This window comes from Argopecten irradians, chromosome 1 (genome assembly GCF_041381155.1).
Source record: "Argopecten irradians isolate NY chromosome 1, Ai_NY, whole genome shotgun sequence".
In the NCBI taxonomy this organism is placed as follows: Eukaryota; Metazoa; Mollusca; class Bivalvia; order Pectinida; family Pectinidae; genus Argopecten; species Argopecten irradians.
The window spans coordinates 15385704-15401700 of NC_091134.1; the positions used below are offsets into that span (position 1 = coordinate 15385704).

At 36.0% G+C, this 15997-nt stretch overlaps 1 protein-coding gene across 1 annotated transcript in view; it reads left to right on the forward strand.

Annotated features, from left to right (window-relative positions):
- The first annotated feature begins 2534 nt into the window (after positions 1-2534).
- The window catches only part of LOC138318783 (allantoinase, mitochondrial-like), a 74479-nt gene continuing 61016 nt past the window's right edge, over positions 2535-15997 (forward strand). Inside the window, exon 1 of the mRNA XM_069261478.1 lies at positions 2535-2564. Coding sequence (XP_069117579.1) covers positions 2550-2564 — 15 coding nt within the window. The 5' untranslated portion in view covers positions 2535-2549. The remainder of the gene's footprint in view (positions 2565-15997) is intronic.

Genomic DNA, 15997 nt, shown 5'->3' on the forward strand with positions numbered 1-15997 from the left:
TAATTCACTGTCAAATTCAAAGATAAATAACTGATGCTTTAAAACTGCATTAATAGCGCATATAGTTCCGCGGATCACCTACGTGTTACTAAAATAAATATCTTTTTATGGCCTTAATCAGCTACTGCATCGAGCACAGATATCTGAAAATTAGTTACAGATTATATAATAAAATTACCCACCAGAGTCAGTGGCGTAGCTAGGTTTGGATAGGCCTGCATGCCTGGGGGTGCAGGGTCCAGGGGCGAAGCCCCGGTAGGGGGTATGGGGGGCGAAGCCCCCCAGAAGCTGACGGGAACTTGTTACAATGTAGTAATCATTTTACTCCAATGGTCAAATGGAGGTCACGATATTTAGTTGATAACAATGCAGAACTAAATTTAGTTTACGTGTTGGTTTGTTTATGACAGCCAGTCAAAGACCACTGTCAAAATTGCGTAAATTGCGTTAGAAGGGACCAGTCCACGACCACCTCAATTAAAAAAAACTAAACATAGTATTTATAACCTATTTTTCTACCTATTCTGTTCTAATTCTAACAATTACAACAACAAAAAATATTTTCTAAATCAACAATCTGTTCATATTCGACAAAAATAAAAGTCAACCATTTCGTGAGTAGACACCGAATTGGTATTCGTAAGTGTTTCCCGATTCAAAAGCCACATTTGCTTGAGGGATTTTTGTGAAGAAGTCTAATATTGTCTTCGACAAGATTCAAACAATCAAATTTAACAACTAAATGCACGTGGTAACCGGAAATATATAGACTATTATACATAATAAATTTCCAGAATGGCCAATCTTCAAATCTTTCTAATGTGCACAAAGTTATGTTAGGCATATAGTTGGACATATCATATGTATTTATACGTAATTTATATTCTGCAGCGTTACGTGTATTCAAATGTTGTGTTTTTTTCTGACTGTATAAAAATGTAAGTCAGAATATTTTTGCATGCTTGAGCATGCAAGCATGCACGGGCGCTACGCCACTGAGAGTGCCCGCTAATACCATGTTTAGTCGTTTTTAAGGGTCTAGATAAAAAATCGGTAAAAATCATACTCATATATAAAGTAATATGTAGAGTATGATTTTTACCGATTTTTGATCTAGACCGCTAAAACTATGGCCAATCTGTAACTCCCTGTGATATCGATAATATAAGTTTCGTCGTCATGACCAATAGATGTATTTAAATTTACGTGCACATAGTGCCATTTTTTCCTATTTTGGTTTCCTTGATGTGTGTGTGTGTGTGTGTGTGTGTGTGTGTGTGTGTGTGTGTGTGTGTGTGTGTGTGTGTGTGTGTGTGTGTGTGTGTGTGTGTGTGTGTGTGTGTGTGTGTGTGTTGTACTGGAGTCACGTCAACCCCTTTCAGGGGGGGGGGTATAATCTAAATGAATAAATATTAATTTTCATAACGCGGGTCGTCTTATGTTTCCCGCCGTCATCCTAATCATAAATACCTCGTGATAGTTGAATATTACTTCACCAGACGGCAAAACAGCGAAATTAATCTTCACTTTTTGCATAGATTACGGAGGGAACCTTGCATTCATTTGGTTTTGTAACCTATCTTAGGACATCAATATACATTTTCTGATGTTATATTGTTGTTTTTAAGAAAATTAAAAAAGTTTCGGAAAGGTAGTTGGTCTTTAAGAGTAACTAAAAGCCCCTAAGCACAAAGATGGCGGAGTTGCAAATCTCTATAATAAATGTTTTTGATGCAATAAAAAGAATAGGTACACGAATTGCACTGCATTATACATGTACATGTATATTGTCAACACAGGCAAAACACAATGCAAGGAATAACAACGTCGTAAATGTTTTAAAAATTAAATTAAATATAGAATATCACGGTCATTTAGTACGATAATATCGATATATCATCCCGACTCGTCAACCATTCGACTGTTTCGACCTCAGAGTCGGTATGCGTACATCGTGTGGATTTACAACCTGCACGTGCATCTTTTTTCGGTTAGTATTCATTACGTAAGTATGTATACACCTAGTAGTTGTCCTATGTGTATCATACGGTAGCTGGTTTGTGCCATTTCGTCTTTTCAGCCCGAAAATCGTCTATTCGCCCCGAAAAGACGAAGGGCGAAAAGACGAAAATGGACAAACCAAAAGAAGACTACAAATTAACAAATCTCAAATTTCATCTTTTTGTCTATTCACGCCAAAATTTAGGTTTTGTTAAATTTCGTCTTTTCGACCCACACCAGCCACCATAGTCATCACCAAATAAACGAAGACCTTACCAGCAAGAAAACATATCAACTCCTCTAAGCTGTCATTGAGATGTTTCTCAAAATAAAATGTCCATACAAGTGAATAGATATCCTATTAAATAATCCCAATGTGTAGTATCATATAAAAAAAACCATGCTGGACTCATGCACGCGACCACCTGTTCCGACGATTCGACTCTACCAAGGACACGTGTACACGTGCACATGCACGTGTAAAACCTATTGTATATCGAAGTGTTTTATTAGCTCGTGCTGAGCATATTTTGGACAATATTACTTCAATGAAACCATGTCAGGTGAGTACAGTGTTTATTTTCAGTTTCGTAATGTATCTGCAACATCGAGGCATACATGTATACTTTTTCTTACAAGATGAACCCGTAGGGTACAAGACTAGTCCGAATCTTCCAACATGAAAGGACTATGTATGGTTTGAGCCCTTTTTTGACCCCAACTCCGTCAAATTTTCAAAACCGTTACTTAGTGATTAAATTGTTTAATTTCAAATATCTAGTAATAGTATTATTGCAGCTAAGTTGTCATGGAAACCATCCGAAGTATGCATAAATTAAGCTAAGAACTGCTTTCAGAGCATCAACATGTGTTCAGGTCTGGAAAGTCAAGCGTGACTCAACTCCTAGAAACTCTTGAAATATGGAATAAATCTTTGGATGGAGGCAAAAACATTGATGACAAAGTTTCACACAAGCTTCTTTTATTCAAGCTCCAAAATATGAAATAATAGGAAAAGTGCTTTCTTGGATTCAATCGTTCCTCCAGAATATATCACAAAGGGTTATTATCAACGGAACAGCATCCAAACCACTCCCAATATTGAATGGAGTCCCTCAAGGAAGCGTGTTAGGGCCGATGCTGTTCCTAATTTACATAAACGACCTACCAGATATGATAAATTGCACTCTGAAACTATTCGCAGATGATACTAGGATAGAAATCAACTACAAAATTGTATAGACAAATTATGTGAGTGGGCAGACCTCTAGCTAATGGAGCTTAATATTGAAAAATGTAAACATCTTGAAATCGGTACGAGACCTAAAATTTCACATTATACCTTACACCATCAAGGCAACACATCAATAATATTTAAATCAAGGAATGAAATGGATTTGGGAGGAAATATTGATGATGGTTTGAAATATACAGTACATGTCCATGAAGCTGTAAGGAAAGCCAAAATCAGATAACTGGAATTGTCTTCAAGACTTTTACTTATATGAACCCATCTATGTTCACTACTCTCTACAAAACCCTTATTCGCCCACATTTGGAATATGCGTCTGTTATTTGGTCATCACTATATGCCAAGGAAAAGATTCAATAGAAAAAGTCCCGCGTATGGCTACAAAACGCGTTCCTACATTATTCCACAAGCCATATCCTGAAAGATTAAAAATCCTAGACTTACCAACATTGCAATATCGCAGAGAAAGAGTTACAAATTTACCAAATTTTGAATCAAGTGGATAAATTGGACAAAACCAATTTTTTGACGTGAATACTTATAGATCCACAAGAGGATACTATCAAAAACTGTTCATACCTCACTTTAGAAACAATCAATCCGGAAATCGTTTCAGTAATCGTGTCATTCAACCATGGAACTCATTGTCCGAGAATGTTGTGTCTGCTACATCTGTCAACGCGTTTAAGGATAGGTGAAACAAATTCTGGAAAGAAATTCCACCAGGAAATAAAAGAAGGAAATTATTAGTGTGATGAAACTTATCGGAAAACTTATAAGGAATAGTGCGCAACCAAAATGGAAATGTCTCCATCAACATTAAAGAACTAACCTCACTGTATCTTCACCAGAAGCCTGAAGTGGCTTTCAACAATTTAACCCATTGATTGATTGATAATGTGAAACTTTGGTCATTTTCGTCTATTTTTACTAAGTTTTTCATGTAGGAATCATAGAACACAATTTTGAACACATTTTATTATTCCTGAAGATGTATCTTAATTAAGTGCCTACATGTTTTTAGTAAAAATTAAGTTTGTTCAAGATATGCTCTATAGTTGCATAGAGAAAAATACCAAAATGACAAAACGTCAACATTGTTACCATGGCAACTAAAGCAATAATAATGGAAACCTGATATCTTACATGTAAATAAATTATAGATATACTGAAATTTTCAGATATAACCGATTGATTCCGTAACACTTAGTTGAAAATTTGATAGATCTAGGGGCCAATAAGGGACTTAACCACACATACATGTACTTGGTAATACTTTATACTTATTTTGTGAAAAATATTTTTCATTATATATGTACATTTTTAATCTGCAATGCATGCTCTTTAACTTGCCTTATCAGCTTTAAGGGATAAGTAACCAATTATAAGTGTGATATATGCCTTATCTGACACACAGGGACCTGGCAGGATTTTTTATCCACCAACGGTATACATATATATATCAAGGGTATGAACTCGGCGGTCGAGAAAAACGGACCTACTTTTTTAATGTAGGTTTCACCCAACCAAATAAATATTTTGTTGTAAATTTCGATAAACGGAAGAAAAGATAAAAAACATATTAATAAATACCTCAATCTAATTTCTTTATGCGTTTGAGATTGAACAAACGTGTATTGAATACAAAATTGAAGGAAATCCTTGATTTATTACGGTGTCCGTCGGACAAAATAGTAAGCAAATGAAGCTGCGATGGATTGTGTTGTCGAAGTTTCGCGCATGTGCATTGTTACACACTAAAAGTAAACAAAATGGCTGAACGAAAGTGTGTGAGATAAAAAAAATATATATATATATCTGAATCGGCAACAAAGTGGAGGAAATTATAATGGGATCGGTAGCACCCTAGGATATCTATAGGGAATTAAATTCAGAGATGGCATGTACAATAGAAGAAACAGAAGCCACATCTCAAGCGGAACTTGCCCGGATCTGTTGGGGCTCATGTAACTGCGTTGCACGTGGTGGGTTAAATTTCAACGCAAGTAGCATGAAGTGTTTCACATTATATGATATGTTTAAACAGTCCATCGTACTTCGATTTGTTGTTGATTTTTTTTTAACTAAACATGCCGTGTCAAACTGTCACTGTCATCTGACTTTTTGTTGCACGCTTCCGTTTGTTGCTGTGGCTTCGTTTTGGGAAAAAAAATACGTCATGTTCTATGTAAAGCTTGACTTCGCTCTATTTTTAGAGGAGTATTTTCCAAGTCAAGCTAGGCAACTGACCACCCATATTGTTCGCTGTATGCATTAAAAATGGTCTGAAGATTATATCTATGTAGGCCTACAGGATAAATTTTCGATTTCGTAGTCTTTATATTTCATTGAGCGAAATTCACCTTTAATAAATTGGCTCTATACACCATTGTGTATGGTGGCTGATTACGGCCATCTCGTGTTGTTGTGTTGTCGCCTTGTCGTGTTGTCGCCTTGTCGAGTTGTCGCGGTCTCAAACTGCGACAACCCGAGATTTAACAGTTAAAATGTCGACTAGTCGCGTTTTCGAGCCGCGACAAGTCGACAACACGACAAGTCGACATTTCAAACACGCTAATTAGCGCGTACAGAATCTCGTGTTGTCGCGGTAAAATGTCGACTTGTCGTGTTGTCGAGTTGTCGACTTGTCGTGTTGCCGAGTTGTCGACTTGTCGTGTTGTCGAGTTGTCGACTTGTCGCCTTCCTGTTACACATGCGCAAACAATGGATAACACTCGCCATATTGGATTGCTAATGAAAATAATTGTGTGCATGTTTTTGTAGCTATATGAAGATATTTGATAGCAATTTCTTTACCGAGAGTTGTCAAAGTATTTTTCTCTGAACTATGAATTTCAATAATTTGTTTATTATGTGATAATCGTGTAATAATGCTCTGGTCACGCCGTCTGATTAGTACGCAGTAATCGTCATCTGTTAATTTTAAGGTCACTTGAACCGCTAAGGCCTAATATTTCGAAGGCCCGTTAATCCGAAAATTAGAAAATATTGCAATTTTATGGTGGCATATGTCTGCCATCGATTTGCCGACTTACGACTTAATAATGTCGACATCGTTAAGGCATTAAGTCGACATCATATCGGAATATGTCGACACAAACAGAAGAATATGTCGACTTACCACATGTACATGCCCACATAATGAATCCAAGATATTTATGTAGACAGTCGGTAACCCGGCGATTAATGTGTTTATGCTCGGGTGTGACACCGACTTGTCAGTTATTGATGTCGACATCTAAACTAAAAGATGTCGACATCTGGTCTTGAAAGTGGAAATCAAAGGCCACCCTTTCATAAAGCACTGTGTATATGCAGCAAAAGCCATACAGCAGAGATCGACGTTGATTGTTAATTAAAGTTTTTTATTTATTTGATTTAAAAAAACAACAAAAATTGTGATCCTGCACATCCCGGCCAAGAAACTGTAGCCTGCGTGTACGTAGCTGTTAGCCCGAGCTAAGGAAGTGTACAACGAATTATTAATATATATAACCGTGTGTTGAAAATTCGTTTCAAAGCTGTGTGTGTGTTTTGTTGATTGCCATTCGTACCAAGTCCATGTAGTACATACTGTACTATACTATATTAAAAGAATGAATGAAAAAAAAAATTATGTTGTATTTTCTTGTGAATCCCGAAAAATACCAGTTACGTAATTTAAAAGCCATAAAGGTCACAGTACAGGTACATAATACACATTGGAAAAACCAGTTTTACTTGTTAGCTTGCCCTGTCCATATATATATAATATACATAAATATTTACATCCCTCGATACACTTATATAAAGGCACAACGAATTTTTGTTACGGTCTCAATTGTCAGATACAACCTTTGGGCTAAAAATCCTCCAGGGACGCGGTTTTAAACTCCCAACTCGCGATACATCTGCATCTATTTTTCGTAGTAAAAACATGCATTCTTTGTAGTCAAACGTAGTAAAAAAAAAAAGTCACGTGCTTGTACCACATTCATGCCATTGGCCGGATATACAATTGTATTATGGGTAACTAGTGATCACGTGATTTTGTGTTTACTTCCAAATATGGTGATAGTTTGCTTGCCATTACTTCGGGGAAAATGATTTATTTGAAAATATTTAGACTCCAAAATGCTGTTAATATTGCATGCATATCATTTTGACTTGCACATATGCACTGTTTTACTATAAATAATGAACTGAAATGAGTTGTAAAACTGCCATTTTCCCGTTTTGTAAATAAATGATACATTACGAATTGACCAATTCAATAGGTCTAACCGTCTAATCTAAAATCAGCGAAGATCGGCTACTCCCGGCTAAATTCGTAGAATTCTAAATTTATATTTATATGTATTATTGCCTGCTTTAGGGTTCAGAACATATACATATAACACAGAGAAAATAAGATCTTCTTCAAAAGGCCTAATTATGTATAAATACCAGATCAGAGAAATCACTCTATTTGGAAGTAAACACACACTCATGTGATCACTAGTTACCCACTAATACAATTCCATATTTATTTCGGCCAATGGCATGAATGAGGTATAATCACGTGACTTGTTTTACTACGTTTTACTACAAAGAACGCGTGTTTTGTACCATTATGGGGGAAATCCTCCGCGGATCGTGGTTTCATTTCCACCATTTGAAATTGTTAGCAATACTATCATATCATAGTTTATTTTCCATGTTATTTCCAAACAAATAGTATAAGCTTCCGCATAGCCCACTTAGCTTTTTGGGAATCTAATACATACATGTATGTACACATATACTAAGAAACACGGGTTTATGTGCTTACATGACAGCTTCCCGCCTGGTAAATTGGGACCTAGGACCTAACTCATTATGCTTCGGTAGGTTCTATGTATCATCTTGTTTGTCAGAATAACTCTTCATAGATTGAAAGGTCTCAAGGCCCTCTACCAATATTGTGAATTTCATGGCCCTGGGGTCTCGGAATTTTCCCCAGGGGATAGGGTCTGTACCATAGTTTATATAGGGAAACACATTTATGAGCATTATTTGCTCAATTTTCATAGGAAACAGATGCAATTGAATCAAATACTCTTCATATATTAAAAGGTTAAATGGGTATCATCACTGGCTGATTTCATGGGCCTGATAGGCCAAATATATGGTGCTTATATACAGTGTATGTATTTGTTTCATTCTTTATCCGAACTCGGGTGACCAATCAGAAAAAAAACATGCATGGCTGACAGGTGGCTATGTGTTTTGTTATTCCTGCTATATAGACTTCATTTTTAGTTTTCCCATGTTATAAAACATTTCCAAGAGGAAAGAAAAAGGTAAAGAATAACAGAAATAGAGAAAAGATCCATCTTTTATTGGCATGATTTACATCAGTCAGTAGTGGGTACCAAGTTCATTAAACTGTTTAAATGTGCAACTGCAGGGGCGTAGGGAGAAAAGGGTCCTCCTGCACATTTTTCGTACTTCATTTTAGAAAATTTTGCCGCTTTGCGGCGCATTTCCTAAAAGTTCAAGCACGTAATGTTCAAACCTGTAATAATAAAAATTAAATACACATGACTAGACTAAAAATGTCCATCAAGGGATTCTACTATTTCAAAAATGTTTCTTAAAATATTATATTGTTTATATGTCTAAGCAAGACAATTAAATCAATTCATTATTTTTTTTAGTTAAACAACAATGTGCTGATGGTGTGAAGTCGTATGTTCAGATCGAGCAGGGTTGCATAATGATATGACGACATTCACAATTATAATTTCTAAATGCAGGTAAATGTAAATCGAAAAATTACCACGTTAAGAACGCATTAAAATCCTCAAAATACACCGTAAAACTCATATTGGCCATTCCAAATCGTAATATTTTTCGCGGGGGAGACCCCCGGACACCAGAACACCAAAGTCTCGCGCATTCGGCGCTCGCAAAATCATCAAAATCGTAATTTTTTCCGGGGGAGATCCCCAGAACCCCTAAACACCAAAATCTCGCGCATTCGGCGTTCGTAAAATCATCAAAATCATCAAAATACATCGTAAAAATTATCTCAGCCATTCTAAATCGTAATATTTTTTTTCCAGGAGAGACCCCCGGACCTCCAAACACCAAAATCTCGACCCTTCGACGCTCGCACGCCATTTTGCATATTAATTAATTTCCTGTTAGCGTCGCCATTGTTATGGATGTGTACAAGGATTATATGTAATGATTTATGAGAAAAAGTATATAAAGTATATGTGGTTGTGTGTTGAATTAATCTCCCCCTGTGTGACCTATTGCAATTGTCTTTTGGCCGGCAACATCCAGTGTCTGTTGTAAACAATTTACAATCTTCTTAATAACCAAGAACCTCATACATGGACATGTTATTGGGCCATAGCATGCTGGGATGAAGGAATACAAAGTTTGTTCAAATCAATGATCTTGACCTATGTGCCAAGTCACAGGGCTGAGACATATTTATTTGTTTGTTTAAAAGCAAAACATTATTTATAACTGTGCATATCGGAATTCAGGTGACTGTTAGACATATATATCCTTATTGCCTTCTGCTCATTCTCAACTCTCATCCATTTGTAAACAATTCAAATTTTAACAAACTTCTTCTCCACAACACGGTTTTTCTCATTTTACAGCAAGTACAAAAACAACAACAATCAAATTACAATCATGAATATTTTGTATTGATATTAATTTTTTTGCAAATTTTCAGCAAAACAAACATGTTTCAAATTAAATTAATACACATATTTGATTAATATATTTGATCTGCATTCATTATTGAATTTAAAAAAAAAATGAAAAAAAATCAAGTTTTAATCAAGGGAGATAAATCCGTTTTGAAGGATTTTCCACAAAGTGGAAAAGTTAAGATTAATCAGAGATTTACTATTTAAATCTCTGGATTAATTCACTTCCCATGCATTATTCAACCAAAATTTAGCCTGGTACATTAACACAAATTTATTAGATGAAGTAATTGTCGAGTATATATACATGAACTTTGACATCTGCCATGGCACAACATGTAATCTTCAATTTATCAATGTTTCACAATCAAAGTCTACTCTAAGCCTTCTGTTTCAAATGGTGGAAATGAAACCACGATCCGCGGAGGATTTCCCCCATAATGGTACAAAACACGCGTTCTTTGTAGTAAAACGTAGTAAAACAAGTCACGTGATTATACCTCATTCATGCCATTGGCCGAAATAAATATGGAATTGTATTAGTGGGTAACTAGTGATCACATGAGTGTGTGTTTACTTCCAAATAGAGTGATTTCTCTGATCTGGTATTTATACATAATTAGGCCTTTTGACGAAGATCTTATTTTCTCTGTGGTATATGTATATGTTCTGAACCCTAAAGCAGGTAATAATACATATAAATATAAATTTAGAATTCTACGAATTTAGCCGGGAGTAGCCGATCTTCGCTGATCCTAGATTAGACGGTTAGACCTATTGATTGGTCAATTCGCATGATATCATTTATTTACAAAACGTGGAAATGACAGTTTTATAACTCATTTCAGTTCATTATTTATAGTAAAATAATACATATGTGCAAGTCAAAATGATATGCATGCAATATTAATAACATTTTGGAGTATAAATATTTTCAAATAAATCAATTTCTCCGAAGAAATGGCAAGCAAACTATCACCATATTTGGAAGTAAACACAAAATCACGTGATCACTAGTTACCCATAATACAATTGTATATTCCGGCCAATGGCATGAATGAGGTATAAGCACGTGACTTTTTTTACTACGTTTTTACTACAAAAAATAGATGCAGATACAATGTTTATCCCGAGTTTGGAGCTAAAACCGCGTCCCGCGGGAGGATTTTTAGCCCAAAGGTTGAAACTGGCCATTAAGACCGTAACAAAAATTCGTTGTGCCTTTATTTAAGTGTATCGAGGGATGTAAATATTTATGTATACATGTATATATGGACAGGGCAAGCTAACAAGGTTTCCAAATGGGTATTGTGTATCTGTACTGTGACCTTTTTGGCTTTTAAATTACGTAACTGGTATTTTTCGTGATTCGCAAAAAAATGAAATCTTGAAAAAATCATTGTAATATAGTATAGTACGGTATGTACCACATGGACTTGGTACGAATGCTAATCCACAAAGCACAAACACAGCTTTTAAACGAATTTTCAACCCACGGTTATATATATTAATAAATGATTATGGCCAAGAGGATGGGGATTCGTTGTACAAAGCAGAGTCCTTTTGCACTCTAACTTCCTCAGCTCGGACTAACAGTTACAATGTGTACATACACGCAGGCTACAGCTGCATGGCCGGGATGTGCAGGATCACAATTTTTAATTTTGAAATCAAATAAATAAAAACTTTTCTGAATTAACAAAATCAACGTCGAACTTACACAGTGCCCTATGAAAGGGTGGCCTTTGAATTCCACTTTCAAGACCAGATGTCGACATCTTTTAGTTTAGATGTCGACATCAATAACTGACAAGTCGGTGTCAGTCGACATATTCTTCTGTTTATGTCGACATCTTCCGATATGATGTCGACTTAATGCCTTAATTATGTCGACATCATTAAGTCGTAAGTCGGCAACTCGATGGCAGAAATATGCCACCATACTATGGTACAAGCACTGACTTCAGTTTTCTATATTCAAAGATAGTGGCTATTTCATATGATTTGCGCATGTGTAACAGGAAGGCGACAAGTCGACAACTCGACAACACGACAAGTCGACAACACGACAACTCGACAACACGACAAGTCGACATTTTACCGCGACAACACGAGATTCTGTACGCGCTAATTAGCGTGTTTGAAATGTCGACTTGTTGTGTTGTCGACTTGTCGTGTTGTCGTGTTGTCGACTTCTCGCGGTTCGAAAACGCGACAAGTCGACATTTTAACTGTTAAATCTCGGGTTGTCGCAGTTTGAGACCGCGACAACTCGACAAGGCGACAACACGACAAGGCGACAACACAACAACACGAGATGGCCGTAATCAGCCACCATACCATTGACGTATATCTTACATTAAAGAGAAATAATTTATCTGTCCATTGAGTGCTTGATTAACGAAATTGGCCAAGTATTGACGAAGTTATGGCTTGATGAATCGGGAAATTTACTTAAAATATGCTAAGCTTAGGTAGACATTTCCTGGTCCGGTCGAAATGTCGTCTCGCCTCTAATGTGTACCTCAAAACCAAGCCAAAATCACAAAATCTACGCTTATGGTGGTGAAGGGTACCCATAACTGTGTTAATCTACAATCTCCTTTGGAAATTTCATGACCCGTCAGTGGCGTAGGAAGATGAAACGTAATGGGGGGGCAAGGGTCCTCAATATTTTGTACCCCCCCCCCCCCCCCCATCCGTGCGCCGCACCTACAGGAGGAGATTGATTCAACACACAACCATATATACTTTATATACTTTTTTCATATATCATTAAATATAATCCGTGTACACATTTATAGACAGTGGGGTGCTAAACGGAAATTAACAAATACGCAAATTGACCAAATTAGCGTGTGAGTGCCGAAGGCGGGAGATTTTGGGGTCTGGGGGTCGACTCCGGGAATAATATTACGATTTAGAATGGCTGAGATGAGTTTTACAATGTATTTTGATGAATTTGCGAGCGCCCGAAGCCGCAAGATTTTGGTGTTTGTGGGTCCGGGGGTCTCCCCCGGAAAAAAAATACGATTTAGAATGGCTGAGATGAGTTTTACGATGTATTTTAATGATTTTAAAGCGTTCTTACCATGGTAATTTTTCGATTTAAAGTAACCTGGATTTAGAAATGATAATTGTGAGAATTGTGTCGTCAAATCATTGTGCAACCCTGCTCGATCTGGACATACGGGCTTCACACCATCGGCACATTGTTTTGTAACTCAAAATAATAATGAATTAATTGTCTTGCTAAGTAATCAAAGTAATCTTTTAAGAGACATTTTTAAAATACAAATGTAGTACGTAGAATCCCTATATATGGACATTTTTAGTGTAATTCATGTGTATTGAATTTTTACTATTAAAGGTTTGAACATTATGTGTAGAAAATGCGCCGCGCAGCGGAATTTTTTTTAGAATGAAGTACGAAAAAAGTGCAGCAGGACCCTTTTTTCTTTCAAATATGCTTTTTTAGAACATTTCAGTCGGCGAAAATGGAGGGCAAAAAGACATGTGTAACAGGGTTATATTTTGTAATTGTTTAAATAAGTCATAAAATGTAATGTTATATATTTTAAGGTGTGTGTATCTTTAAAGTAGTAGAGATTTGTGTGGAGTGTGCGCCTTTAATGGTCTTGAATATAGGTATGAGAGGAATGTGAGTAGGTATGTCAGGTGACTTGAGACAGACATGACCATTGGAAAATAGTTTAAACTTATGTTGCATGCTTTTAATCTTCTTCTAAATTTCTACCACTTCTATTCTGGCGCCTGAGCCATATGCACCACACTTATTCCTGCAGAGTTTGTTCAGGGAAATTAAGAAGATCTGTAATTGTACCAGGTATCCACATTACGGGTTAAGAGGCAATAATCGCCCATTTTGGAAACCTCCGCACGATGTGTGGGGGTTTTTAAACCAGAATAAAGAAAAAACAAAGGAAATTATGCTTTTGTGGTTCATGATGCTTAAAGGTCCACTACCTTTCCGAAACGGCTTTTAATTTTTAAAATGGGAATGTAAAACAAGACCGATATTTTTGTAGAGTCTTAAAAATGATTAACCTACCGTTAATACTACATTTATCATCACCTTCTGAACGATTTGATTTAGATAAATAAAATGTTTATTTTCATAACGCGGGTCGTATTATGTTTCCCGCCGTCGTCCTAAATACCGCGCGGTAGTTGACTATCACTACGCCAGACGGCAAAACAGCGAATTGACTCTCCACTGTTTTCATATATTAGGCAGGAAATCTTGCATATGTTTTGTGTCGTAACCTTATTTTAGGTCATCGGTATGCATTTTCTGATGTTATTAATGTTTTTTAAGAAACCTTTATATTTTGCTTCGGAAAGGTAATAAACCCAATCGACCCCTGTAACAAATGGCAATTGGATCTACGAATTCAAGGAAAACTTTTCTGTACCTAAAAGGCCACAATGCAAATTTATTGATATGACAGATATTTTGAATACCGATATTCTTAGAGACTTTGCTGAAGGTGGGGTTGATGCCATCGGGAAATACACCGCTTCACACCAGGAAGCTTTCTTTGTGTTGACGGACTTCCTACGTGGTAATATTTTAAATAACTTTTTACCCATTTGAGTAACAACAGAAACATATACAGTCATTTGCCAAAAGTCTTCGTAATTTTGGATTTTTCCTTATATATTCTATGAATTTTCACATTTATTCTTTGATTTTTAATCAATTTTTGCATACTTGTAGAAAATTATCTACACTTTCAGCTCATAATAGATATAATTTTCCGATATTTTTTTTTTAAATAATTAATTTTTCTTTGTTTCTGGATTTCTGATTGGCCTATTATTTTTTTCATTCCGCGATGAAAAAAGAATGAGAATGGAGCAGAATCCCGACGTTATCGTGACGTCACAATACAAACATTGGCTTTGCGTATTGATTTGGAAAAAATAATCCATTGGAAAAAATCAGTGGAATTGTAAACTGTGGAAACGTATTTCATTTTTAGATTAAAGTAGATTGGAAAATTAATTATATTACGGGGATTCGGAAAATTAATTATATTACGCGGATTCTTACAAAAGTTTGCAAACAAAATGTCTTTCATACCCCGATGAAATTGAAAAATAGTGACTTCAATGCATAAACATTTCTTTTTGTGTGCACCACTAACACTAATGACGTCATTTCCTTCTTTGTTCTAATCAAAATGGCAACGAAAAAGTTTTGCGTGGGAATGAAATACGGTTTTCACAAAAAGTGCATAAGGGAAAATTATTAAATATTAGTAGTTGAAAGTGTAGATAATTTTCTACAAGTAGGCCCTATGCTAAATTTGATGAAAATCCGCGTCTAGATGAGATCAGGAAAAATCTAAGAAAAAAGTAAAATACATGGAATATATAGGGAAAAATAAAAATGAAAACTTTTGGAATACGACTACCTACAGGGTCCGTGCCTAATATTGTGACTACTGACGAACATATTATCGTGATTTGGAATTCACTTTAAATGTGCACGGATTATTGTTAGCGTTGTCTTAGCTAGCTATAGCCTCTTTTTTGGAAGATTCTGGCTTGTGTCATGCAAGGTATTAATTCACACAAAAAAGTGGCGGTTTCTGTTGACATACAAATGAATGCAGACCTTTCAAAATTCACATCACGATAATATACTCATCATGATAATAGCCATTGACTCTGTACACTCCAATAACATGAGATGTCGATATTGAGAAACTTTTTGACAAACCAATATTGACCTCTTATAGCAGACAATATGCTCATATTGGACATGCAGCATGCTGGGATGAAGGGCTAAGTATGTTCAAATGAATGACCTTGACTGTCATTTAAGGTCACAGAGGTGAAATAGGTTAAAATCTATAAACGACTTCTTGAGAATAACTAGGAGGCCTATAGAGACCCGATATTGGGACTTGGACATGCTTGGATGGAGAGCTACCAAGTTCGTTCAAATGAATGACCTTGACGTACAACCAAGGTCACAGGGTCAAATAGGCTAAAATCTTTAAATAACTTTTTGTGAATA